The 27,261-nt window shown below is 49.4% G+C and overlaps 2 protein-coding genes across 6 annotated transcripts in view; one reads left to right on the top strand and one right to left on the bottom strand.

Annotated features, from left to right (window-relative positions):
- TREH (trehalase (brush-border membrane glycoprotein)) overlaps nucleotides 1–20,100 on the top strand; it is a 29,532-nt gene extending 9,432 nt beyond the window's left edge. The window contains exons 2-15 of one of the 2 annotated variants that reach the window (XM_011964891.1): nucleotides 14,817–14,917; nucleotides 15,060–15,204; nucleotides 15,288–15,375; nucleotides 16,253–16,353; nucleotides 16,514–16,606; nucleotides 16,735–16,851; nucleotides 16,963–17,085; nucleotides 17,331–17,380; nucleotides 17,513–17,707; nucleotides 18,296–18,513; nucleotides 18,778–18,889; nucleotides 19,243–19,355; nucleotides 19,594–19,647; nucleotides 19,891–20,100. In XM_011964891.1, coding sequence (XP_011820281.1) covers nucleotides 14,817–14,917; nucleotides 15,060–15,204; nucleotides 15,288–15,375; nucleotides 16,253–16,353; nucleotides 16,514–16,606; nucleotides 16,735–16,851; nucleotides 16,963–17,085; nucleotides 17,331–17,380; nucleotides 17,513–17,707; nucleotides 18,296–18,513; nucleotides 18,778–18,889; nucleotides 19,243–19,355; nucleotides 19,594–19,647; nucleotides 19,891–20,043 — 1,663 coding nt within the window. In that variant the 3' untranslated portion in view covers nucleotides 20,044–20,100. The remainder of the gene's footprint in view (nucleotides 1–14,816; nucleotides 14,918–15,059; nucleotides 15,205–15,287; nucleotides 15,376–16,252; nucleotides 16,354–16,513; nucleotides 16,607–16,734; nucleotides 16,852–16,962; nucleotides 17,086–17,330; nucleotides 17,381–17,512; nucleotides 17,708–18,295; nucleotides 18,514–18,777; nucleotides 18,890–19,242; nucleotides 19,356–19,593; nucleotides 19,648–19,890) is intronic. The other variant, XM_011964892.1, reaches the window with a different exon arrangement.
- Nucleotides 20,101–20,314: 214 nt separating this feature from the next.
- The window catches only part of PHLDB1 (pleckstrin homology-like domain, family B, member 1), a 53,853-nt gene continuing 46,906 nt past the window's right edge, over nucleotides 20,315–27,261 (bottom strand). For 3 of the 4 annotated variants that reach the window (XM_011964895.1, XM_011964893.1, XM_011964894.1), the window contains 3 exons: nucleotides 22,668–22,753; nucleotides 22,466–22,498; nucleotides 20,315–21,659 (listed from right to left, as the gene is read on the bottom strand). In XM_011964895.1, the coding sequence (XP_011820285.1) occupies nucleotides 21,519–21,659; nucleotides 22,466–22,498; nucleotides 22,668–22,753 (260 nt within the window). In that variant the 3' untranslated portion in view covers nucleotides 20,315–21,518. The remainder of the gene's footprint in view (nucleotides 21,660–22,465; nucleotides 22,499–22,667; nucleotides 22,754–27,261) is intronic. The other variant, XM_011964896.1, reaches the window with a different exon arrangement.

The raw sequence follows: 27,261 nt of genomic DNA, 5'->3' as shown, positions 1-27,261 counted from the left end.
AGGATGGTCTCGATCTCCTGACCTCGTGATCCGCCCGTCTCGGCCTCCCAAAGTGCTGGGATTACAGGCTTGAGCCACCGCACCCGGCCAGGTTTGAGATTCTTGTGCCTCAGCCTCCTGAGTAGCTGGGATCACAGGCATGCACCACCACGTCCGGCCTGTCATTGACTTTTACCAAAATTTTCCACCTTTGGAAGGGAATTAGTCTTGGTGACTGTGCTGGGAATACAAGCGTGAGCCACTGCCCCCTGCCAGGACCTGCAGTCCTGATACCAGCTGCAGCTGCCAGAGCCTGGCCTGAGGTCTAACACCCTGTTGGCCTGACCCACCCTCCCTCCCTCTTCTCCTGCAAGCTGCCCCTTGAACTGTGCAGGCCTCTTCCCAGGATTGTTCTAGCAAACTTTCTGCTCCAGCTTCCTAGCCTGGGTGTGAGAGGCAGCCTAAGGGCCTGACCACAGCACCCGGGCTTAAGCCCTGACCCTAATACTCTCCTTGTGACCCAGGGCAGGTCAAAGCTCTTTCCTAACCCTGAGTTTCCATCACCAGGGACAGAGATGAGTGACCCTGTCCTGCCTCCTGGACTCAGGCAAAGTCTACCCTTCATTACTCATGGATATATGGAGCTGTGGCCACATCAACCACTTTACCAGCTCCTGCAAGAACAATAATAACAGAAGCAAAACAGCTGGGCATGCTGACTCACGCCTGTAATCCCAGCACTTTGGGAGGCTGAGGTAGCGGGGGGATCATCTGAGGTCAGGAGTTCGAGACCAGCCTGACCAACATGGTGAAACCCCATCTCTACTAAAAATACAAAATTAGCCGGGCGTGGTGGCACACACCTGTAATCCCAGCTACTCAGGAGGCTGAGGCAGGAGAATCACTTGAACTTGGGAAGTGGAGGTTGCAGTGAGCCAAGATCGTGCCATTATACTCCAGTCTGGGCAACGAGAGTGAAACTCTGTCTCTAATAATAATAATAATAATAATAATAATAAAAGCAAAACAGTAACAGAAGCACAGTTTGAAGTAGAGCGAAGTTAGGACCCGCTGGTGCGGGTGAGCAGAGGGTGTGTTAGAGAGGACGGGGAGGAAAGGTGTCTCTGAGGAGGTGATGTGTGAGCAGAACTGTGGTAAGAACCATCGTTGAGCTGACCTGGGAGAAGACAGTCTAGGCGTGGAAAGGGCCGTGCAGAGGCCCTGAGGTGCTGTTCAGGGATTGGGAAGAAGGCCTGTGTGATTGGGGCAGAGTGGGAACAGGTCTGGGGAGAGCGGGGCTCCAGGCAACAAAGTTTGGGCTTGGGCTCCAGTGGTAGGACTACAGTCAGAGACAAGGGATTCAACAGGGGGTGCGTGTTAAGGGCGAGTTGACGGTGCTTGCCCATGACAATTGTGGAGTATAAAGGGGAAAAGTGTACCTGGGAGAGTTAATGGGTTTTGTCCTGTGCGATTGTAATGACGACTTCAGAGAGACTGGGTGGTCCAGTGTTTTGTCAAGCATTAGGCTGTTTGCCAAACGTAGGGGAAGATGACTTTATTGGTGATCCCTAAGACCAACCTCAGGCCGGTGATTCACTAAGACTTCCAAACGGTTATACCATGATTATGGTTTCGTTCTTTTTTCTTTTTTTGAGATGGACTCTCGCTCTGTCTCCAGGTTGGAGTGCAGTGGCGCAATCTCGGCTCACTGCAATCTCCACCTTCTGGGTTCAAGCAATTCTCCTGCCCCAGGCTCCCCAGTCGCTGGGATTACAGGTGCCTGCCACCAGGCCTGGCTAATTTTTGTATTTTTAGTAGAGACAGGGTTGTTGCCATGTTGGCGTGATCTGCCTGCCTCGGCCTCCCAAAGTGCTGGGATTACAGGAGTGAGCCACGGCGCCCGGCCTTGATTATGGTTTCTTACAGTGAAAGGATACATGTTAAAAGCCATCGGAGGTGAAATATTCTAGGGCCGAGTCCAGGAGAAAATAAGCTCAATCTTCCAGTTTTTCCTCTCCCAATGGATTTATATGGACAGTACTTGATTTTTCCAGCAATAACATGGGACAGCACGCATGAAGTATTGCCAACCACAAAATCTCACCTGAGTCTTGGTGTCCAGTGTTTTTATTGGAGGTCAGTGATGAAAGCATGGACTACTTGTGTGGCTGACCTCAGTTACTCACTCTCCAGGTCTTCAGAGGTCAAACTGATACTGGGTGGCCAAAGGCCCCTGCCAGAAATCACATTATTAGTATCATATATCTGGCATGGCCCAAGGTCCCAGAAAAACAAAGACTTATCAGGCAGCATATTTCAGTAATTTAAATCTTATCTCTCAGGGCTGGTCACAGGCCAGAACTTTCTCTGAAACGTGCAGGGTTTGAACACAGCAGACCTGCTGAGTCAATCCTTTCATGCACAAGCCACTTCTTGCATAATGAAGAATTTGTTTCGTCTTTGTCTTGGGTTCCTCCAAGGTCACCTCTAAGCTCTTGGAATCTCCCAAGTGATAGGAATATCTGTTATTCCTAGTGGTCCCTGATTACTGTTTTTTGTTTTTGTTTTGTTTTGTTTTGTTTTGAGATGGAATCTAGCTCTGTTGCCCAGGCTGGAGTGCAGTGGCAAGATGTTGGCTCACTGCAATCTCTGCCCTCAGGGTTCAAGCGATTCTCCTGCCTCAGCCTCCCAAGTAGCTGGGACTATAGGCATGCCCCACTATGCCTGGCTAATTTTTGTATTTTTAGTAGAGACTGGGTTTCACCATGTTGGCCAGGGTGGTCTTAAACTCCTGACCTCAAGCGATCCACCCACCTCAGCCTCCCAAAGTGCTGGGATTACAGGCATGAGCCACTGCACCTGGCCTGATTTTTTGCCTGTCTCAACAAACAAAAAAATAAAACAAATAAATACCAAGTCCTGGTTGGTGAACACATTGATGAGCCAGGAGGGGAAACGTCCTGGTTCCATGGGGAAAGGACACAGAAGCTGTTCATTCAGGGCCCCCCTAGACCTTGCCCCATGTGTCTCTTCATTTGGCTGATCCTGGCTTATATTCTTGTAATAAAACTACAGCCCTAAGCATAACCGTAAGCTTTTCTGAGTCCTGTGAGTTCTACCAAATTATCAAATCTGAAAGGGTTATGGGAACCCCTACATTTGTAGCCTTTTGGTAAGAAGTGCAGGTGGCCTGGGGACCCCTGAACTTGTGGCTGGTGTCAGACGTGAGGCCGTCTCACTCAGGACTGTGCCCTTAACCTGAGTGTGGATTCCGCACTAACTCCCGATGGTTAGCACCAGGATTAAATTGCAGTATTGCAGTTGGTGTCAGAAAATGTGGATTTACTAGAATGACCCTGACTCACTGAAACATGTGGGTTGGGAAAAGAAAAGATGAAAGGGCAGGGGATGAGAAATCTTTCATTCTTGAGTGGCTACATGGTCACTCATGGTGTGAAGAGCAGTCATGCTGCAATCAGTTACTGGAGGTAAAAGTTACCAATGGAACTTAGAGATGATTGATCTCTAACTTTTGGGGAGTTGGCCCATGTGCATAGGAAAATGTATACCACTAAGAAGAAAAGCAAATATACAATCCCTATAGATTTTTATCTGTAATAGTCAAACTGAAAGTAAAAGATGGGCCATGCTTAGATTCTGGTCGGTGGAATTACAACCTCCAGTCCTGCACTGTGGTACCAAAAGCACCTGCTGAAGCCCTGATGGGCACTGCAATGAGATTGAGAGAATATAAAAATGTGGCCAGGTGCAGTGGCTCACACCTATAATCCCAGCACTTTCGGAGGCAGAGGTGGGCAGATCATCTGAGATCAGGAGTTCAAGACCAGCCTGATCAACATGGAGAAATCCTGTCTCTACTAAAAATACAAAATTAGCCGGGCATGGTGGTGTGCACCTGTAATCCCAGCTACTCGGGAGGCTGAGGCAGGAGAATCACTTGAACCCAGGAGGAGGAGGTTGCAGTGAGCTGAGATCGCACCATTACACTCCAGCTTGGGCAACAAGAGCGAAACTCCATTTCAAAACCAAACCAAAACAAAACAAAAAACTGGTATGCGCTTGAACAGGTTTTATGTGGAGTGTTGCATCTCTTCTACCTGAATGTATTACAGGGATGGATATTGTATCTGACCAGGAAACATTTCGACTACCTAGTATTGTAAAACAGAAGGCATGGACATCCACTCATCAAGCAATATTGATTAGACATTCCAAATGGGAACCAATAAGATTGCCCAGCTCCACAGAGATTGTTAGCCTTCTCTGGAGCATAGACTGGACTTTATAGCAAAGGTCTTAGAGCACCTCCTGGCACGAGTGCTGGGACTTTGGACTAGAGAATTTCCGTGTGAGAGGTAATTATTGGCTCGCTATCAGACATTATTTGATATTGCCCCTATGACTGAAGGATGTAAGATAATCTTGAAACCTGAAATACCTATAATATCTTAGGCGATGTTGGAGAAATGCTCTCAGAGAGTGGGCAGGGCCCAGAAGAGTTCCATAATGAAGTGGAAATGACTGGATCAGGAATAAGCTCATGGGGGAATGCAGAGTTATTCAGTGTATTCAAGAGCAGAGAGATTCTCTTCCCCTAGGACTGACTTTGGACCCACTCATTAGATTCTATTGCCAATTGGACAGTGCCCTATTGACAGCTCTCAATTGACCAACAAAGAGCTATTTGGCTTATGGATGGCAGTCCCAAGGTGAATGAACAGCTTACTGTTTGGAAGGTTGTCACTCTGATCAAAGAAGGCAAGAACAAATCAGCTCTGTGGGCTGAATTGCATACTGTTTAGGTTTTTACTAACTCTTGGACAGTGGCCAATGGCCTGGCCATATGGTCAGGCAGAAGGACAATGGGAACCTTGTCTATATGGAAATCACAACAGGAATTTTAGGAGTGCATTAAAGCAGGTTATGTTGATGTCCATCAGAAGAACCCCTTTCCAGGATCAAAAGGGAACTGGGGCAACAAGCAGGCATCCCTGTGTGCTCACTTGAGGTGGCCACCTGTGTTCATGAGATAAATGGACATTGCAGGGCAGCAGCCATGCAGAGAAGGGCTGAATTTAGACTTAGTCCTCTTGTTCCTGCCGAGGCACAAAATGCCAGTAAGTACTTTTCTGTCTGCCAAAAAGAGAAAGACTGCACACGGCTGTGGGAAGATAACCTTGGAGGGAAGGCCCTGCACATACCTGGCAAGATGGACTGATTCTGGTAGGCTTGGAGGGCTACAAATGGGTCCTGACAAGAGTAGACACTGATTCTGGACTGGAGTTTGCATGGCCAGTGGTAGATGCAAATGCTCAAAATACTGATACTGTAAAAGGGTCAGAACAAAAGATACTCCACCAATTTGAACCATTGAGTTATATTTCTTCAGATCAAGAAACACTTTCATCTTCAGAGGAGTGGTTCCATAGAGAATTGGGATGGGCAGTTGAAGCATGTGCTATCTAAAACAGCAGGGAATAAGGGTATGAAAGGCTGGCTTACGTGCCTTCACAAGTATGTGCTCACACTCAGCATAAGGGGGCTCAAGGGTTTGTCCCTATTAGATAGATTCTTCTGCTTTTCTGGAAGTTAAAGGGAAGAGGGACTGGGGGACGATGACTAGCAATTCTTCCCATGTGGTATGACTATACCGTTTTCTTTCTTCCCCACATTAACTAAACTTTCTTTTTCCAGATGATTCAGTGGTTCCAGTAAATCCCAGTGGTCCCAGGACTGCAGATACATAGGATAAGAGTAGTTTACACACCACAGTTCTAGTGTTATGATATTCTGTGTTTTTTCTGTGTGCTTACTACTACCAGTGAGTTTTGTATCTTCAGGTGATTTCTTTTTTTTTTGAGATGGAATCTCACTCTGTCACCCAGGCTGGAGTGCAGTGGTGCGATCTCAGCTTACTGCAACATCTATTTCCTGGGTTCAAGCAATTCTCATGCCTCAGTCTCCCAAGGAGCTGGGATTACAGGCATGCGCCACCATGCCCAGCTAATTTTTTGTATTTTTAGTAGAGATGGGGTTTCACCATGTTGGCCACGCTGGTCTCGAACACCTGACCTCAAGTGACCTGCCTGCCTCAGCCTCCCAAAGTGCTGGGATTACAGGCCTGAGCCACTGAACCCAGCGATCATTAACTTTTTTTTTTTTTTTTTCCTGAGACAGTGTCTCACTCTGTTGCCCAGGCTGGAGTGCAGTGGTGAGATCTCAGCTCACTGCAACCTCCACCTCCCTGGTTCAAGCGATTCTCCCACTTCAGCCTCCTGAGTACCTGGGACTACAGGTGTGTGCCACCACACCTGGCTAATTTTTTTGTATTTTGTGGTAGAGACAGGATTTCACCATGTTGGTCAGGCTGGTCTCAGACTCCTCAAGTGATCTTTCTACGTCGGCCTCCCAAAGTGCTGGGATTACAGGCATGAGCCATTGTGCCCGGCCCAGGTGATTTCTTACTGCGTGTTAACATCCTATTCTTTCTGACCAAAGTACACTCTTTAGCATTTCTTGTAGGACAGGTCTGGTATTGATGAAATCCTTCAGCTTTTGCTTGTCTGGGAAAGTCTTTATTTCTCCTTCATGGTTGAAGGACATTTTCACCAGATATACTATTCAAGGGTAAAAGTTTTTTTTTTTTTCCTTCAGCACTTTAAATATGTCATGACATTCTCTCCTGGATTGTAAGCTTTCCACTGGGAAGTCTGCTGCCAGACATATTGGAGCTCCATTGTATATTATTTGTTTCGTTTCTCTTGCTGCTTTTAGTATCCTTACTTTGTCCTTGACCTTTAGTTTGATTATTAAAGGCCCTGAGGTAGCCTTTGGGTTAAATCTGCTTGGTGTTCTATAACCTTCTTGTTCTTGGATATTGATATCTTTCTCTAGGTTTGGGAAGTTCTCTGTTATTACCCCTTTGAATAAATTTTCTGTCCCTATCTCTTTCTCTACCTCCTCTTTAAGTCCAATAACTCTTAGATTTGCCATTTTGAGGCATTTTGATTGTATTTTCTAGATCCTGTAGGCGTGCTTCTTTGTTTATTCTTTTTTCTCTTGTCTCCTCTGATAGTGTATTTTCAAATGGCCTGTCTTCAAGCTCACTAATCTTTCTTCTGCTTGATCAATTCTGCTATTAAAGGACTCTGATGCATTCTTCAGTATGCCAATTGCATTTTTCAGCTCTAGGGTTTCTGCTTGATTCTTTTCAATTATTTTAATCTCTTTGTTACATTTATCTGCTAGAATTTTGAATTAGGACTGCAGATACAAATGCAAGAGGCAGGAATTACTCCTAAGCAAGAAAGTATAACTATATTCTTCAACTTTTATGTGAGAATTCCTAAGGGTCTGATGGGGCAGGTTGTGCCTTCACCTTATCTAGCAAAAATGGGGCTAACAATAAATACAAATATATTGCCTACTGCTCAAGATAGCTTACTAGTTCTGTACCTATGTAAGCCTGCCCTGTATGAATGGGAGTGGACTGAAGGAGAAGCATTTACAAGACAAGTGTTTCTACCTACAATCTGGATAAACACAGTGGCCTAACCCAATGTTCTTTCCAAAGGTGGAAAAGTTTGGGTATAAATGGAGAACAAGAGGTGTAGTAGCTGGGAATAAATGAGTAAATCCATGCATTAATAAGAAATGCAATGAGGGAAGTCCACTATTACATTAATGCTTAGAAAGAAGATCAGAGAAAAAGATGCTATCGCCTCTTCATTCAACTATACTTGACGCCTGAAAGGGTAAAGCCATATTTTGCCAAGACCACTCCTGCTCTGGAAACTGACAAGATCAAAGGGGAGCCTGCCAGCCTGAGTGGCCTTATCCTGGGAGACATTTTGTCATATGATCTGGTGATGAACAGGACTAATTATTAATGACAATGGGACTCTAGTAATGTGTGAACATCTTTTGACTCTTAATTTTCAGGTTACATCTACCATAGTGCAATATGATAAAGCACTGGCGTTGTTGGCAAGATTATAATACTAATATTGAGGGTCACATGTATTGGGAAATTGAGCTAAAAGCTTCCCATCTCTACTTCCACACTAGCTCCTCTAAATTTTCAATATATTCATGTTGATACTATCTCTTTGTCGTTACAAAAATGCTATTCCAAATGCAGTTGCTCAGGAAAGTATGACTGTTTTGCTACAAGGGATCTATGGGTAAAGGCTAGGGACTGGACTGTTGTATAACAGAGTTTGTCCGTTCTTTGACCCAGGTTGCTGGGAAGTAACTTCTAAGCTCTTGCAATTTCCCAAATGATAGGTGTGTCTTCAGTATTCATGATGAGGCTCTAGATGGATTATACTAATTAGCTGACTCAGGATGAGGACTGGACATGCCAGAAAGACCAACCTGTGTGTTTGGAGAGGTGGGGCTTTGATCCAAGTGATATCAGCCTGACCTCCCAATCTCTAAGTAGGGGAGTGGAACTGGAAATTGATTTTTTTAAAATAAAAAAACCTTACATTTATTTAATATTTAAGACACTTGAAGCCCCTCACTTAATCTTTTGTTTTGTTTTGTTCTTTTTTCTAATTTTTAAATTTTGGAGGTACATAGTAGGTGAATATATTTATTAATTACATGAGATATTTTGATACAGGCATGCAATGGGTAATAATCACATCAGGGTACATGAGGTGTCCACCAACTCAAGCATTTATCCTTTGTGTTACAAACAATCTGATTATACTCTTTTAGTTATTTTTAAATGTACAATTAAATTATTTTTGGCTACAGTCACCTGTCGTGCTAGCAAATACTAGGTCTTATTCATTATTTCTGTTTCTGTGTACCATTAACCATCCCCACCTCCCCCCGATGCCTGCCACTATACCACTACCCTTTCCAGCCTCTCCTAATTGTCATTCTACTCTCTATCTCCATGAGTTCAATTATTTTAATTTTAAGCTCCCACAAATAAGTGAGAACATATGAAGTTTGTCGTTCTGCCCCAGGCTTATTTCACTTAATATAATGACCTCCAGTTCCATCTATGTTCTTGCAAATGGCAGGATCTCATTCTTTTATATGGCTGAATAGTACTCCATTGTGGATATATACCACATTTTCTTTATCCATTCATCAGTCGATGGACACTTAGGTTGCTTCCAAATCTTGGCTATTGTCAATAGTGCTTCAATATATTGATTCTTTTCTTTCGGTCATATATCTAGCAATGGGATTGCTGGATCATATGGTAGCTCTATTTTTAGTTTTTTGAGGAACCTTCAAACTGTTCTCCATAGTGGTTGTACTAATTTACATTCCCATCAACAGGGTATGAGAATTTCCTTTTCTCCACATCCTCACCAGCATTTGTTATTGCCTGGCTTTTGGATAAAAGCCATTTTAATAAGGATGAAATGCTATCTCATTGTAGTTTTGATTTGCATTTCTCTGATGATCAGTTATATTGAGCACCTTTTCATATGCTTGTTTGCCATTTGTATGTCTTTTTTTAAAATTTATTTTCTTACTTAAGGAAATGTATGTCTGCTTTTCAGTAATGTCTATTCAGGTCTTTTGCCCATTTTAAATTGGATTATTAGCTTTTTTAATAGAGTTGTATGAGTTCCTTATTTATTTATTTATTTATTTTTGTTTTTTATTTTTTCCGAGATGGAGTCTTGCTGTGTCACCCAGGCTGGAGCGCAGTGGTGCAACCTCTGCCTCCTGGGTTCAAGCAATTCTCCTACCTCAGCCTCTCGAGTAGCTGGGATTATAGGCATGCACCACCACACCTGGCTAATTTCTGTATTTTTAGTAGAGACGGGGTTTCACCATGTTGGTCAGGCTGGTCTCGAACTCCTGACCTCAAGTGATTGGACTGCCTTGGCCTCCCAAAGTGCTGGAATTACAGGCATGAGCCACTGCACCCAGCCCATATGAACATTTTAACAATATTGATTCTTCCAATCCATAAACAATGAACATGGAAAATCTTTCTTTTTTTTTTTTTGAGACATAGTCTTGCTCTGTTGCCGCCCAGGCTGGAGTACAGCAGCACAATCACAGCTCACTGCAACCTCTGCCTCCTGGGCTTAAGCGATCCTGCCACCTTAGCCTCCCAAGCAACTGGGACTACGAGTGCATGCCACCACACCCAGCTAATATTTTTGGTTTTTTGTAGAGACAGGGTTTTGCCACCATGCCCGGCCAAGGTTTACCAGTGTTTTGTTGAGGATTTTTGCATCAATATTCATTAGTGATACTGGCCTGTAGTTTTATTTTTTATTTTTTGATGTGTCTTCATCTGGTTTTGGGATCAGGGTAATACTGGCTTTGCAGAATGAGTTTGGAAGTATTCCCTCCTCCTCTAGTACATCTTTTTCTCTAAATGCTTCTCCTCGTTAAAAGTAAATTTGTAGGCCAGGTGCCGTGGCTCATGCCTATAATCCCAACACTTTGGGAGGCCGAGGCAGCTGGATCGTCTGAGGTCAGAAGGTTCAAGACCAGCCTGACCAATATGGTGAAACCCTCTCTCTACTAAAATACAAAAATTAGCCGGGTGTGGTGGCACATGCCCGTAATCCTAGCAACTTGGGAGGCTGAGGCATGAGAATTGCTTGAACAAGGGAGGTAGAGGTTGCAGTGAGCCAAGATGGTGCCACTGCACTCCAGCCTGGGCGACAGAGTGAGACTCGGTCTCAAAAAAAAAAAAAGTAAATGTGTTAGGGATAAAAGACTTTAAGGTGAAAAAATAGGATTAATAAATTCAGCATGTTCCATGATGGGGGAACCTATCTCCCTTAGAGTTTTTTCTATCTCATGGACAATATTTGTTCCACCATGTATGCTGTTGCCATTTTGCATTAAAGGCCTGAGTGCCTTTAGGATACATGTGTTGTACCCAGAATTTGTGAGTTCCCCATACTAGGGTTAGATGAGTGGTCATCACACCTGGGTGTAATTAGTTTGAGTATGCCATAAAGCCTCCCATAGCCTTCCTTGTCTCAGCATGGGGCTGTTCCCCAGGAGAATTTGGACATATCATGGGATGCCTACTGCTTTACTACTATAAGAAACCCATTTGGGCTGGGCATCCTGGCCCATGCCTGTAATCTCAACACTTTGGGAGGCCAAGCCAGGAGGATCACTTGAAGCCAGGAGTTCAAGACCAGCCTGGGCAACATATTAAGACCCGGTCTCTACAAAAAAACATAGAAAAAATTAGGTGGATACGCTGGCATATGCCTGTAGTCCCAGCTACTCAGGAGGCTGACATGGGAGGATCACTTGGGCCTGGGAGATTGAGGTTGCAATGAGCTGTGATTGCACCACTACATTCCAGCCTGGGTGACAGAGTGAGTCCTTATCTAAAAAAATAAAAACTAGGCCAGGTGCAGTGGCTCACACCTGTAATCCCAGCACTTTGGGAGGCTGAGACGGGTGGATCACCTGAAGCCGGGAGTTTGAGACCAGCCTGACCAAATAGAGAAATCCCATCTCTACTAAAAATACAAAATTAGCCGGGCGTGGCGGCGCATGCCTGTAATCCCAGCTACTGCTACTCAGGAGGCTGAGACAGGAGAATCACTTGAACCCGGGAGGCAGAGGTTGCAGTGAGCTGAGATCGCGCCATTGCACTCCAGCCTGGGCAACAAGAGCAAAACTCCGTCTCAAAAAAAATAAAAAATAAAATAAAATTTTTTTCTATTCTGTTTAACAGCTTTTCATCCACAAAAACAAGGGTGATCTGCATTTGTGCATGGAGCTCATTGGAATAGGCTGGCCATGCTGCTGCTATATTTCGTTCATTTTAACCGGAGACCTTTCTAAGCATTCAATGATCAAGGTTTACAGTTACACAGTGATTACTCTGCCAGGAGTTGTAAACCACATAATCCAAAGGCCCCAAAAAGAGTAGTTCCTGGAAATTCCTTCCCAAATGGTATCCTTCGTAGTAGATGTAACCTGAAAATTAAGAGTCAAATATCTCTGGCACATTGCTAGAGTTACATTCTGTTGTCAGCAACTGGAGCAGCTCATCCTCATATCATATGACCAAGTCTCAGAGCAGTGCCACTCAGGTTTGCAGGCTGCCATTTGACCTTGTCAGGGCCCAAAAGCAGGAGTCGTCTTGGCAAATGCATGGCTTCCCCCTTTCAGGCATCTGCTATAATCATGCTAAGACACAATCTTACTCTCTTGTTTTGAGTCTCTCCAGGCACCTACATGATATTGCATTCCCCTCATTGCATAACCCATTTACTCATTCCTTTACTCTCAGCTACTGCGTCTCTTCCTCACCATCTGTCATTGATCTTTTTTTGTTTGTTTTTGTTTTGAGGTAGAGTCTTACTCTATTGCCCAGGCTGGAGTGCAGTGATGCAATATTGGCCCACTGCAACCTCCACCTCCCGGGTTCAAGCAACTCTCCTGCCTCAGACTCCCAAGTAGCTAGAATTACAGGCATCACCATACCCAGCTAATTTTTGTATTTTTAGTGGAGACGGGGGTGTTGCCATGTTGGCCAGGATGGTCTCGATCTCCTGACCTCCTGATCCACCTGCCTCAGACTTCCAAAGTGCTAGGACTACAGGCATGAGCCACCACGCCCAGCCTATCATTGATTTTTACCAAGTTTTTCCACTTCTGGAAGGGACATTAGGCTTGTCCACTGTGCTGATCCACATTGCCAGCACTAACAGTACTGTTGCAGGTGTCTTGCCCTCAGTCCGCTGCCAGTCATGTAAGGAAGAGTTACAAAGGTGCGGAACTAGTGGGCTATCTTGACTACTAGGCAACATGGCTTCATTCACTAAGAAGCCAAATTTAGCCAGATACTGTGAAGGCACAACACATCCCATCAGACCCTTAGTAAATCTGGCATAAAGGTTTAAAGGTACAGTTGCAGTTTTTTCCTGGAGAATCGTCCCTTCTTCTGACACCCACATTTGCAGTTCTAGTCCTGGGGCCACTGTATTGGGCAGGAAAATGTAGTTGAGATGATTTGGGAACAAGTCATATAGTTATACCAACAACTCCGCCCTCCCTCTTCCCAGATCCCCCAGAAAAATTAGGGGAATCCATCCAATGGAGACCTCCCTTTGCTCCTCTCAAGTTGAATGTGAGCACACACTTTTTTTTTTTTTTTTTTTTAAAGACAGAGTCTTGCTCTTGTTGGCCAGGCTGGAGTGCAGTGGTGTGATCTTGGCTCATTGCAACCTCCACCTCCCAGGTTCAAGTGACTCTCCTGCCTCAGCCTCCCAAGTAGCTGGGATCACAGGCGCCTGCCACCACACTTGGCTACTTTTTGTATTTTTGGTAGAGATGGGGTTTCACCATATTGCCCAGGCTGGTCTTGAACTCCTGACCTCAACTGATCCACCGGCCTCGGCCTCCCAAAGTGCTGGGATTACAGGTGTGAGCCACCGTGCCCAGCCAGAGCACACATTTTTGAAGGTATGTAAGCCACCCCTTCATGCTTTTATCTCCCTCCCCCCACTATAGACAGCAAACGTTTCAACTATCTGTTCCAATTTTCTATCAAAGCGCTACTCTGAGGATGGTATGCAACACCATATGTCCATTTGCTGTGGTATTGCTTGCCCCGTTGCTGAACGCTAGATGCTGTCAATTGTGTTCTTTGATCTGAAGAAATATAACTTGGTGGTCCACACTGGTACAGCATCTTCTGTTCTAATATAGCATCTTGTAGTATTTTGCACATTTGCATCTACAACCTGATATGCAAAGCTACTTTAATGTGCCCTTTACATTTCCATAGGGTTATGCCCCAGGTGGGCAACACTTTAGTAGTTCAGTTTTTCACTGCCCATCTGCCAGGCCATTGGCCACGGCCCATGAGTCAGTAAAAACCCAAACACAGGGGCTTTTATCATTTGATTCTTCTATCACTGCAAGGAAAACAGCACGCAATTCAATCCACTGAGATGATTTGTTCTTACCTTCTTCAAAGATTTTCCATCCTCAGTCAGAGTGCAAAGGCCTTCCAAACAAGGTCTTTCTACCTATAAACCAAGCAGCTTTTGTCATTCAACCAAGAGCTGTTCAAAGGGCCCCTATGTGGCACTAGGATCCATCAGCTCCTCGGTGCTTCCAGAGTTGACCCTAGGGGGAAAGAGGCTTCCTGCTCCTGAATACCATGAGCACCTCCTTGCATTCCCTGAGCAGCACGCTCCTGAATAAACCGTTTCCATTTTATTCAGAAACTCTTCTGGGCACTGCCTTCATTACGGAGTGTTCCTCTGACATCACCCAAGACATTATGGCTATTTCAGGTTTCAGGATTATTTTGTATCCCGCAGTCATGGAAGCAGTTTCTGGAAACACTCAAGAGCCAGCTAGTAATTGTCTCTCAAATGACCTACACATACACTGCACCTGGAAATGTTCTGGCCCAATCTCAGCAATCACCACTGAGTGCACCTCCCAGGTTTCTGCCATAAGCCCTTCCGATTGAGTCTACACAGGGCCATTTACAGAGAATTGGCCACACCAGTATGATTAAAGTGCTAACCTCCCTTTGTCTACCAGCTATTCTACACCATCTCAAAGTAGCCACCAGTGTGGGCTCAGGCAGTCAGACAGGCACTTTATTGCCCGAAGACCCTACTTGTTCCCTCAGCCCTGTATGTCACTCCAACCCACAAACTCCTAACACACACACACACACACACACACACACACACACACACACACACACAGAGCCCTTGTCCAGTCCCAGGGAACATGCCTTGACCAGTCTGCCACAGACTCTAGCCTTCTCTTCTGTCCCAATGGGGTGCTGGTGGTGACCTGACCTGCTCCTATCCCTGTCTCTGCAGCGAGATTTACTGCCACGGGGAGCTCTTACACCAAGTTCAAATGGCCAAGCTCTACCAGGATGACAAGCAGTTTGTGGACATGCCACTGTCTATAGCTCCAGGTGAAGCACCTAGGGCTGAACCTCCTCTCCAAAGAACCTTCTCTCCAAAGAAGGCAGGGGGCAAGCACAAGCAGAGAGGCCCCTGTGATCAGGGAGTGGCTTGTGACACCCTGCTGACCCCTCCCTGCTGCCTGCTCTCTAGAACAAGTCCTGCAGACCTTCACTGAGCTGTCCAGGGACCACAATCACAGCATCCCCAGGGAGCAGCTGCAGGCGTTTGTCCAGGAACACTTCCAGGCCAAGGGGCAGGAGCTGCAGCCCTGGACCCCTGCAGACTGGAAAGACAGGTATGACTCTGGACGGGGAACAAGAGAGGGTCCCTTCCAACCGAGCTGCCTCCCTGAACCCTGGGGGGCCTGTGTTCTTCCAGCCCCCAGTTCCTGCAGAAGATTTCAGATGCCAAACTACGTGTCTGGGCAGGGCAGCTGCACCAGCTCTGGAAGAAGCTGGGGAAGAAGGTATCAGCGTCCTGGGCCTGCCCAAGGCCTGGCCAAGGGAACTGGAGAGAGGAATGTGCCTGGGGCCCACAGTGTCTCCGGAGCACAGATCGGGCTTCTTTTTCTGAGAAACCAGTTCCTGACCCCTGGGTCCCCAAATAGAAGCCCTCTAGAAAGAACTTTTGAGATCAGAAGCATAGCATCTACTTCTAATGCCTCGCCTCCTCCAGGAAGGCTCCCCAGCCTCCCCAGGAAACCCCAGCCTGCCCTGCCACCTCCAGGCTGCCCAGTACTGGGTAGATGTTCACTGCCTGCTGGGCTGTCTCCTTCCCTGAGCTCCTTCTCAGGAGGCCTCCGTCTCGGGAAGAGTCAGTGCTACTGCTGCTTGGGGCCAGGCCCTGTGCTCAGCCCTGTCCTGAGCTACTTTGCTCATCTATATCCCCTCACCTGGGGAAAGGGTTTGGGGTTTTACCCCTACCTGGCTCAGAGAATGGGGGTGATGGGACAATCCTCTGAACCTGGTTGGGTGGTGGCAGCAAGGATGGGGAGTAGAGGGGAAATGGGGGGCTGGCACCCCCTTACCCACCCAGCCCACCCTGGGTCTTTGTAATGGCCACTGCTTGGTGGATATCTGCCCGGTGCCTGGCTGAGTGGTCGGGTCTTCTACCTGGCACCAAGTTGAGCCAGGACTCCCAAGGCCAGAAGGTGACAGATGAGGACCCCAGGGCTCCCAGCGGCCAGGCCTTTATCACATGGCTGAGCAGTAGGGGAGCCAGAGCTGAACCCAACTGCCTGGCTCCAAAGCCTGTGACTCCCGGGGCCTCAGATTCCCCAGCTGCCTGCGGCCTCTGCTTCCATGGGGATGCTAGGCTCCCCTTGCCCTCTCTCCTGATTCCAGATGAAGCCAGAGGTTCTCAGCCACCCTGAACGGTTCTCTCTCATCTACTCAGAACACCCCTTCATTGTGCCTGGCGGTCGCTTTGTGGAGTTCTACTACTGGTGAGCGCCCAGGCCTGAGAGACCAGGGGGCCTGCAGGACTGGCAGTGGTGCAGAAACCCAGGGCCAGCAGGGTGTCTTGAGCAGGGCAGAGTGCCCCACTGGCTGGTGTGCAAGGCAGAGGGAGACAGTAGGGTGGTGCCTAAGCTGCCCCTTCCCCAGGGACTCCTACTGGGTCATGGAGGGTCTGCTCCTCTCGGAGATGGCTGAGACGGTGAAGGGCATGCTGCAGAACTTCTTGGACCTGGTGAAAACGTGAGAGGGGGCCAGGCACTTCCAGCCTAGGTGGGGAGGATTGGCAGGTGTGCCATAGGCCTGGAGCTGGATTGCCTTGGTGCCAGTTGCTGGGGAGAAGGCATCTCAGCAGGCCTTCCTCTTGGCAGCTATGGGCATGTCCCCAATGGCGGGCGCGTGTACTACCTGCAGCGGAGCCAGCCCCCACTCTTGACCCTCATGATGGATTGCTACCTGACTCACACCAACGACACCACCTTCCTACAGTGGGTACCACCCTTCTTGTGCTGCTCTGCAGACCCACCCCCCACCTCAGACCTCTCAGGGCTGGGGATGGGCAGCGCGCCTGGGCTGAGGTGTTGTCTGCTTCACTCCAGGGAGAACATTGAGACGCTAGCCTTGGAATTGGACTTTTGGACCAAGAACAGGACTGTCTCTGTGAGCTTAGAGGGAAAGAACTACCTCCTGAATCGCTATTATGTCCCTTACGGGGGACCCAGGTGAGGAACTGCACAGCCCACCCCTCAATCTCTTACCTGCTCACTCTGGTTAGAGCATCACAATGCCCCGGGCAGGAGGAGGAGTGACTTAGCCTGACCTCTCAGATGGTGACACCGAGAGCCCTCTGCAATCCTGGGCTGTGGGGGCCCAAGGGCAGTTGGATCAAGACGGCTCAGCCTCCTCTTGACCACAGAGGGGCTTAGTAGCTACTAGTGCCGGGCTGCCCACCTCTCCTCTTTGCCAGGCCTGAGTCCTACAGCAAAGACGCAGAGTTGGCTGACACCTTGCCGGAAGGTGAGCAGCAGCAGGGTGAGGGAGGGCTGGGGGCAGGGCGGCTGAGCACCTCTGTGTCAGGCTCTGGTCTCCTGTCATTGGCTGCCTATCCTGCAGGCGGGACTGGCTGGGTTCCCTGCTGTGTCCTCACAGGAGACCGGGAGGCTCTGTGGGCTGAGCTCAAGGCTGGGGCCGAGTCTGGCTGGGACTTCTCGTCACGCTGGCTCATCGGAGGCCCAAACCCCAACTCGCTTAGTGGCATCCGAACCAGCAAACTGGTGCCTGTTGACCTGAATGCCTTCCTATGCCAAGCAGAGGAGCTGATGAGCAAATTCTATTCCAGGCTGGGTGAGCACCCCAGGAGGGAAGGGTAAGCAGGGAGTCTGGTTTCCTGCCTCAGACTTGGCAATAGAACTGGAAGTAGGACCCTGGGGTGACAGGCCTTCAGCAACCCAGCCTGTCGAGCCCCGCCCTAGTGGACGCCTGCACTCACATTTGTGTACCAGACAAGAGGACAAACGGAGCCCACCCTAATCCCCTCTTCCTCCCTTTCTTACTGTGAGGGTCTCTAGGGTCTGTGAGGGGAACCCTAGTCCACACATCCAAAATCCATCCACTCCCTCTCCTCAGACAGCTGTTCTTGACCCCCTGAGAGCTAGGGGAATCCACTCAGCCAATACCCTTGGGAGGATAGACCCTGGGACAGATCAGCTCCAGTGGTTCCCTGGGAGCAGTGTGGGGCCATATGCTCAGGAAATTCCAGGACCTAGAGACCAGAAGTGTGGTCGGTTCCAGGTCGGCACATCCCTTTGGTCATCAGGGTGTCTTAGCCCTTGCAGAGAAACACAAAGGGTGGAGGCCAAAGTAGAGCCACGAAGGGCTTGGGGCCCGCAGGCAGGGCGCTGGCTACTGGGTCTAAAAGCAGTACTACCCCAGGCAACGACTCCCAGGCCACAAAGTACAGAACCCTGCGGGCGCAGCGCTTGGCCGCACTGAATGCAGTCCTGTGGGATGAGGAGACCGGTGCCTGGTTCGACTACGACCTTGAGAACAAGAAGAAGAACCAAGAGTTTTACCCATCCAACCTCACTCCACTCTGGGCCGGGTGTTTCTCTGACCCTGGCGTGGCGGACAAGGCTCTGAAATACCTGGAGGTGAGGACACAGCAGGTGGCTCGGGTCCACTGCAGGCAGCACCGCCCCCTCCCGACCCTGAGCAGGACCTGCAGGGGAGGCCGCTTCCTCCGGCTGTGCCTCTTGTCCCAGCCTGTGGGTCCTGCGGAGCCACCGGGGGTCAGCTGTGAGCCAAGAAGAAAAGAGTCAAGAAGGGGACATCTGGCTTCCTGTGGGGCCCAGTATCCTGTCCTGGCTCCCAGTCCAGCCCCACTCACAGTCATGGGAATGTCTGGGACCTTCTAGGACAGCCGGATCCTGACTTACCAGTATGGAATCCCGACCTCTCTCCAGAAGACAGGCCAGCAGTGGGATTTCCCCAATGCCTGGGCCCCCCTGCAGGACCTGGTCATCAGAGGTAAGGAGGCAGGGCTGGCACAGCCAAGGGCCCTCCCCAGGGTGTAGAGGTGGGCCTCCCTGGTGCTGGGGAGGCGTTAACAAAAGATGCAGGCCCCGTGTCCTTTCTCTCACTCCTCTGCTCTCCTGGCCTCCACTCGGCAAACATTTATGTCCACCCGACCTGTCCAGTGCAATCAGTCCTGTTTGCCCTTCAAACCAGCGCCCTCGATTAAGGGCAGTTTGGCCCGTGGTCTCAGAAAGGAAGTCGTAGGACCCAGGCCTCTTTCCCTCCTTGGGGAGAGTAGGGTGCAGCCTCTGCTCTGTCTGGGATGGGAGACCTGGAGGTTGAGTCCTGCCTGCGATGGGGTCTAGGCCTGGCCAAGGCACCTTTACCTCGGGCCCAGGAAGTGGCTTTCCAGCTGGCTCAGAATTGGATCCGAACCAACTTTGATGTCTACTCGCAAAAGTCAGCCATGTATGAGAAGGTGAGCTGGCCTGAGCCCTCCCACCACCCCGAGGGCATCCCAGTGTTGAGGTGGGTCAGGCTTGGCAGCAGGGCCCAGGGCCGGCACAGCTGGGATGGTGGCGGCACCCAGTGGCCGCTCCTGGGCACTGCAGGGGCTGCTGGGCAGGCAGAGCAGCTTCTCCCCAAGGGCTCCGGTTGTTTGTTGTTCCTGGAGCTGGGGGCAGTGCCTGACCTACACCCCACCCGCTTGTCCCCAGTATGACATCAGCAACGGTGGACAGCCTGGTGGGGGAGGAGAGTATGAAGTTCAGGTGAGCAGGCCAGGGGTGGGCTGGCCAATGCCCTACAGGGAACTCCTGGGCTCTGCTGCCCACGACCCCCACCCAAGGCCTCAGTGTGCTCACCTGCATGTTGGCCCAGGGGACGAGCTGACTGGTGCTTCCTGTACTGCTGGGGTTAGGCAGGGCCAGTGCCCCTGGGGAGAGAACCCACAGCCCCCACCAAGGGTCTGGGGCTTCCCCAGAAACCGGGCCCCACTGCCCCGCCTCTCCCAGGAGGGCTTTGGCTGGACGAATGGCGTGGTCCTGATGCTGCTGGACCGCTATGGTGACCGGCTGACCTCAGGGGCCCAGCTGGCTTTCCTGGAGCCCCACTGCCTGGCGGCCACTCTTCTGCCCAGCCTCCTGTTCAGCCTCCTGTCACGGTGACAGCCCTCCCCTCTTCACCTGGCCCCAGCTCCTGTCCCATTAAACCTCTGCACCAGTTCCCATCTTCCCCTGCCTCTTCATGCCCTCCTACCTCCCAGCCTGTCCTCAGAGTGAAGTGGGGGGCAGGTTCATGACCTGGAGGTCATGGGTTAGGGCCTAGCTCCCTCCTGGAACCTTGAACAGGGTGGAAATCCTGCTCTAGGGGGAAAACCTATCCCTCCTACCCCAAGTGCCCCAGCGCCAAGTCCCACACCTCCGGCCTTCCACTCACTTCCGTAGTCCAAAGGCTTTATTGTTCTGCTGAAATGCTTACAAATACTGAAAACCCCCAGCCTGGGCCCACGCAACCAAGGGCTTAATGCTGGGAAGGAGAGAAGGGGAGGCGGGCTTTGTGTTAAGGCGTGAAGGGCGAGGCCGGACAGCTGGAGGCCTGGTCCTCCACTCTCCATTTCCATCGCCCTTTGGAGGCTGAAGGAAGGGCAGTGGCACCACAGGGCCCTTCCCCTCTGCTGCATCATCTCCTGCTCAGGCTTTCCCTCTAGGAGCATCGGAGGAATCCTCTTTCCCTGTCGGAAACTTGACCCTGTACAGAACTCAACTATAACCTTTCTAGCTTCCCCTCCCAACCGCATTGCTCCTCCTCTGTTCCCTAGATCCCCCGGCTTCATCCCTTCTGGCTCTAAGCAAGGCACCAGTGGAAGGGAGAGGGCTGGACTGGGGGGCTGGCAGGCTGTGCATAAGGGCTGAAGACACAGGCATGGGGCAGGGAACAGGTGTTCAGTCCCTTTCCCCTAGCATGAGATGCCCAGGGGCCTGGGCTGGAGAGATGATGGCACGTACCCTCAGATGGCCCATAGCTGAAGCAGTGGGCTGGGCCACAGAGCTGCAGCAATTAGTATGTAACCATGGCAATGAAGCAGTCGCTATGGTAACCATGGTGATGGGTCTGCAACTAGGGGATGGACCTGGGACCTCAAGGATGACACTTGAGATCTCTGGCCCTTGAGCAAGGTGATACAAAGGATATGGGAAAGGAGAACAATGGGGCAGAGTGGGGTTTGAGAAGTGGGAAGTGGGCTGCCTGAGCTATTACCCCACTCTGGATGTGGTTCTGCTCAGCCCCCAAAGCCCCTGGCAAAGGGGTCTGAGGCAGGAGGGGATCTTTGGCAGCTTATGGTACCATAATTTGTCTTTTAGAAAAGAGAAAACAGGCTGGGGAGAGCAGGTGTCAGGTCGGAGCTGAGGCCCTCTCTGTAACAGCTCCTCAGCCCTGGCTGGGCCCGGGGCAGGACCCTAAAGGGTTACTGCAAGTTCTGGGCTCCCAGGAGGCAGCAAAGCCACTTCCACTTTTCTTCTTCTGGCTGGTTCTTCAGGAGGCCAGAGCCCAGAAACTCACAGGACCAAGCTCTTTACAGAATATTAAAGTCTTCTTATACAAAAGCCTCAGTTGTGCTCTGCCAGGAGGCCCACAGCAGTTAGTTCATGAACTGAGTGTAGCCCTCAGCCCCTGTGACGATGACATCCATCCAGATGCGCATGGCCTCTGCAGATGGGGCCACCATGTAGTACAGCCGGTCATGGGTCTTCACGCAGAAGGTGAGGGCTGGGTTTGGGCTCTGCCAAGGGAAGAGAGGAAGGTCTAAGATGGGGCTCACCCATGCCCAGGAATAGTCTCACCTGCCTCCCTATCTGCCCTTTCCCCTCCCAGCCCCCAGAAAGCCCTGGAGCTTAGGACTGAGTCCTAAATAGGCCCAGAGCCTAGTCCCCACCAGTCCATGTGAGCCCCAGGCTGAAATGTTCCCTTCTCACACCACAGCAGTCCTGGGCTCTCTAAACTCCCTGGACCCTGACAGAGCTATACCCTGACAAGGGGGGCTCTGGTCCTTGACACCCCAAGTTCAAAAGTGAGTATCAAGAGGATCAGATACAAAGGGCTATTCCAGTGAGGACCAGAGTTTCCTCTCAGCAAAACATGGGCAGAGAGAAAAAGCTATAAGTAGGATGCTAGGCCCCGGGACCCCAGAGGAGCAGAGACCAGGACTGGGGTGGGCATCAGAGGGTTGGTGGCAGGGAGGCTGACTTGCATTAGGGAAGCAGGCCCCAGCCTCAGATATCTCCTGTGTATCAATTTCTCCCTATCAAATCTAGTCTCTGAGGGTCCCCTCCACCCCTTCCAGCCATCCCTTCTGTATCAGCCCCCCATGGGGAGATATCCTGCTGTCATTTCCAGGAGAGGAGGGAGGCAGCAAGGAGAGGGAGGCACCCAAGCCCAGAGGAGCTTCTTGCTCTTTGCAACCCGCTTTCTGCTCCTCTCTTGGGCCTGGGGGAAGTGAGGGGGGATGAAGGGGAGAGTCAAGGGTCAGGGATGAGTGAGGTACAGGAGGTGTTAATGTGCTGGTTACAGCTAAGTGGGGAGGGGTACCTCAGTCACCATAGTGAAGCGGAAAAACCTCTTCTGGGAAGGGGAGAGGGAGAAAGGAAGAGAAAGTTGACAAAGAGAACAAGGACTGGGTTGGAGCCTCTGTAGAGAGCAGGCTGGAGGCCTTTGCTCCCAGAGCCCCACCAGGCCACCCCTTCCCCATGGCTGTCCCTCTGGCCCCCCTCTGGTGCCCTCCACCCCTGACCTTGGCTGCACTGCGCAGGTGGTCGTAGTACACTTCCTCAATGGCCTGGAAATAGATGACTCCCTTCAGCTTCGTCTCATGCTTGTCTGCAAAGCAAGTAAGGGTGGGCTATGGAGCCAGTCACACTTCAGGTCTAGCTCCATTTATGTGGAGTTCCACCGCCTGAGCTTCCAAATCTGGGAAATGGGGTGAAGATCCCAGTCTCCCAAGACCCCCAAACAGAACCCAATACAGAATCCTAAAGATATGGATAGTGCTCAGCCTCATTCATAATCACAGAGAAATACAAATCAGAGCTTCACTGAGAGACCACTTCTCGCCTAACCCAATGACGAAAACATACAATAAATATACAGCACGCTTTTGGCAAGTCTATGGTGAAGGAGGTAGTCTAACGACAGGTGGGAGTATAAATTGGTAAAATCCTTATGAACGATTTGGCCATGTCTATCAAAATTAGAAAGGCATTTATCTTTTGATCCAATGCTTACATTTAGGAGAATTTCTCTTTTCACATATACAAAGTAACATATACAAGATTATTAAGTATAGTATTGTCTATAGTCACAGAAGATTGGAAACAACCAAAATATCAATCAAGTGGAGACTGGTTAATAAGTTAGTGTGTGCCACATCACAGAAGACTAAATACAGCTGTTAAGTAAAATGATATAGGCCAGGTATATACATATATATATTAACGCCTGTAATCCCAGCATTTTGGAAGGCCGAGGAGGGTGGATCACCTGAGTTCAGGAGTTCGAGACCAGCCTGGCCAACATGGTGAAACCCCCGTCTCTACTCAAAATGCAAAAATAAGCCAAGTGTGGTGGTGCATGCCTATAATCCCAGCTATTCGGGAGGCTGAGGCAGGAGAATCACTCGAACCCGGGAGGCGTAGGTTGCAGTGAACCGAGATCACACCACTGCACTCCAGCCTGGGCAAAAAGAGCAAACCTCTGTCGCAAAAAAAAAAAAAAAAAGAAAGAAAGAAATATCTGATACAGATACAGACTCAGAAATAAGCCTATAGTATATACCCAGATATAATATCTAGATATAGGGCCGGGCGCGGTGGCTCAAGCCTGTAATCCCAGCACTTTGGGAGGCCGAGACAGGCGGATCACAAGGTCAGGAGATCGAGACCATCCTGGCCAACACGGTGAAACCCCGTCTCTACTAAAAATACATAAAAAACTAGCCGGGCGAGGTGGCGGGCGCCTGTAGTCCCAGCTACTCGGGAGGCTGAGGCAGGAGAATGGCGTAAACCCGGGAGGCGGAGCTTGCAGTGAGCTGAGATCCGGCCACTGCACTCCAGCCTGGGCTACAGAGCGAGACTCCGTCTCAAAAAAAAAAAAAAAATCTAGATATAGATAAATTTGATATAGAATGATCTCTAAGACACATTAGGAGGTGAAAAAGGAATGTACTGTATGCCACCTTTTGTGCAAGAAAAAGTATTTGTTTATATTCTCCTACAGAAACTCTACAAAGGGCCGGGTGCGGTGGCTCAAGCCTGTAATCCCAGCACTTTGGGAGGCCGAGGCGGGCGGATCACGAGGTCAGGAGATCGAGACACTGGCTAACACAGTGAAACCCAGTCTCTACTAAAAATACAAGAAAATTAGCTGGGCGAGGTGGTGGGCGCCTGTAGTCCCAGCTACTCAGGAGGCTGAGGCAGGAGAACGGCATCAACCCCGGGGGGGCGGAGCTTGCAGTGAGCCGAGATCGCACCACTGCACTCCAGCCTAAGGCACAGAGCAAGACTCCGTCTCAAAAAAAAAAAAAAAAAAAAAGAAACTCTACAAGGATACACAAGAGATTAATGAAAGTAGTTACCTGTACTGGGTGGGGCATAATTCTCAATTTAAACCTTTTTATATATTTTTAATTTTTGAACTATATGAATGCGTTTACCTATTTTTTTTGAGACGGCGTTTCACTCTGTTGCCCAGACTGGAGTGCAGTGGCACGATCTCGGCTCACTGTAACCTCCGCCTTCCAGGTTCAAGCAGTTCTCTGACTCAGCCTCCTGAGTACCTGGGATTACAGGAGCCCGCCACCATGCCTGGCTAATTTTTTTACAGGCGTGAGCCACCGCGCCCGGCTACCTATTTTTTTTAAAAAAAGAGAGGAAGTAGCCGGGTGCGGTGGCTCAGGCCTGTAATCCCAGCATTTTGGGAGGCCGAGGCAGGTGGATCACCTGAGGTCGGGAGTTTGAGACAAGCCTGACCAACATGGAGAAACCCTATCTCTACTAAAAATACAAAATTAGCCAGGCATGGTGGCGGGCGCCTGTAATCCCAGCTACTCGGAAGGCTGAGGCAGGAGAATCACTTGAACCTGGGAGGCAGAGGTTGTGGTAAGCCGAGATCGCGCCACTGCACTCCAGCCTGGGCAACAAGAACAAAACTCCGTCTCAAAATAATAAAATAATAAATAAATAAATAAATAAAATAAAATAAAATAAAAAGAAAGGAAGCACACTCCCTTGATGTGTACAGAGCATTTAGCATATACATATAGCATATAGCCTCTGGAAGTCAGAGGTGGCAGGAAAGGGGCAAACTACCTGAGCAGAGGTGACCATTCAGTGAGAAGGGGCAGGATTCCTGTCAAGGGAAAGCACAGGGCCTGGGCCACCTTGTCTGTGGCACTGCTCAGATGCTACAGCTGATATCCTTAACAGTGAGCCTGAGTCCTACAGGAAAGGTCACGCCAATCACTAAACTCAATGGTGCCGGCTGGAAGTAAGCTCCTCCCCGAGTGCTCCTCCTCTCCCCAACCTCCGTGGCTTGGTAAAGGCAACTTACAGACTGGTGCCAACATGTCCCTCCAGCCTTGTATCACAACCTTCCCCTGCATGAGTCCCAAGTGAGAAGCTCAGGCTTCTCACTGTTCCCTTAGTAATACACTTTGTATGCTGGAACTGTCTCCTCCAGCCCATTTCCTTGGCAAACTCCTAAACAATCTTCAAGATCCATCGCAAAATGTCACCATGACAGTGCACAGTTGTGCTCTCCTGTGTTCCCACAGCACAGATGCCCCTCTGTATAGAACTGATGCTGCATCGGAATCCTCCTTTATCCATTCATGGTCTACCTCCCCCAACACAAACAACTATGTGCCTGGCACACAGTAGGTACTCAATGCTGAATGAATGAATCCTAGACACCGGGATTCAGAGAGAAGTCAGAGACCCTTCTCTTAGGAAACTACAATCTCACAGGGAGGAAAATACAGACACTCAGCTATGTAAATAGCTAGTAAAGGCATGGCTAGGAACTCCATGAGACCACCTACGCATCACAGGTTTTCATGAGTATTAAATGAAAGAACACATTTAAGGTATTCAGCACAGTGTGTGGCACATAACATGACACTGTTATTATATCATTACACTCCTGGATTGATGTCACATGGAAAAACAGATGCTGGATAATGCAGGGGTTCAGAGGAGGATGGGAATCACTCCTAGTAAGGTGGGGTCAGGAAAGGCTTCCAAGAGATAATATGTAATCTGGACTCCATGCAATGAGGGGGTTTCTATCGAGTTGGCAGGAAGAGGGCCCAAGCGGAATAGGCACGGCACCCAGGGCCCTTATCCAGGCCCATTTCTGACATTTCCTCCTTGGAAAAGGACCAGCCCTGCCTGGCTCTGGGCCTGCTCAGCCCTCCAGCCCCTGTTCTCTTTCATCCCTTCCTTCACAGGAAATAGTAACACACTCCTGCCTCCGCTTCCTTACCACCCACCTATCCTCAATCTTGTGCAATCTGGCTCCTGGCCCCATGCACAGCAGAAAGCCTTCTCTTGACAAGCTCCCATCCCTGAGTCTAACAGCCTTTGGGCCACATCTTTCTTGGCCTTTCTGCAGCATCCATCATCGCTGGTAACACCTCCTGCTTGTGAATGTCTGCTTCTTTGGCTGGCTTCCTTCCCTGTTTCTGCTCCCATTTCTATTCCTGCCATCTGAACTTGGTCTCCTTTTGTTTCACAAACGCTAACTAAGGCCACATATGCCAAGCACCAGCCCAGCACCTGGCATGTGGTTAGTGCTGGCTTCCTGTCTCCTGCCCCTTCTCCCTCTGCTGGTCTCTCCTCTTTCTCCTTCCCCACACAGGTAGGCCTGTCCCAGGGTTTGGCCCTCTCCCTCCCCTCTTCTCTGCTCTGAAGTCTGACTGCCCAGGTTCAGACTTATCTCTGTCTCTTAGGAGCTGTGGGACCTTGGGCAATTTACTTAACCTCTCTGAGCATCATTTTCCTTATCTGTAAAATGGCATAAAAATAGTGTTTCCCTATAGGATTATTTCAAAGATTAATGAGATGATACATTCAGAGTGCTTAGCATAGCACCTGGCTCATTCAAGTGCTTGATAAAGGTTATCTGCTATTACTATTATTCCACCTGATTTAACTATTACTCCACCTCTAATCCTGACCATCCTCCTAAACCTAGATGTCCCAGAGGCACCTCAATCTCAACATGCCTCAAATGGAACTCTTTTCCCCAGGCCTGTTTCTTCCTCTCCAAAGTCCCTAGTCCCTCTACCTTCCTGGCGCAGAGAGAAACATGGGACACCTGTGCTTCTGTCT

Source organism: Mandrillus leucophaeus, unplaced genomic scaffold, assembly GCF_000951045.1.
Source record: "Mandrillus leucophaeus isolate KB7577 unplaced genomic scaffold, Mleu.le_1.0 Scaffold71, whole genome shotgun sequence".
Classification (NCBI taxonomy): domain Eukaryota; kingdom Metazoa; phylum Chordata; class Mammalia; order Primates; family Cercopithecidae; genus Mandrillus; species Mandrillus leucophaeus.
This window is presented reverse-complemented; position numbering and strand designations above follow the sequence as displayed.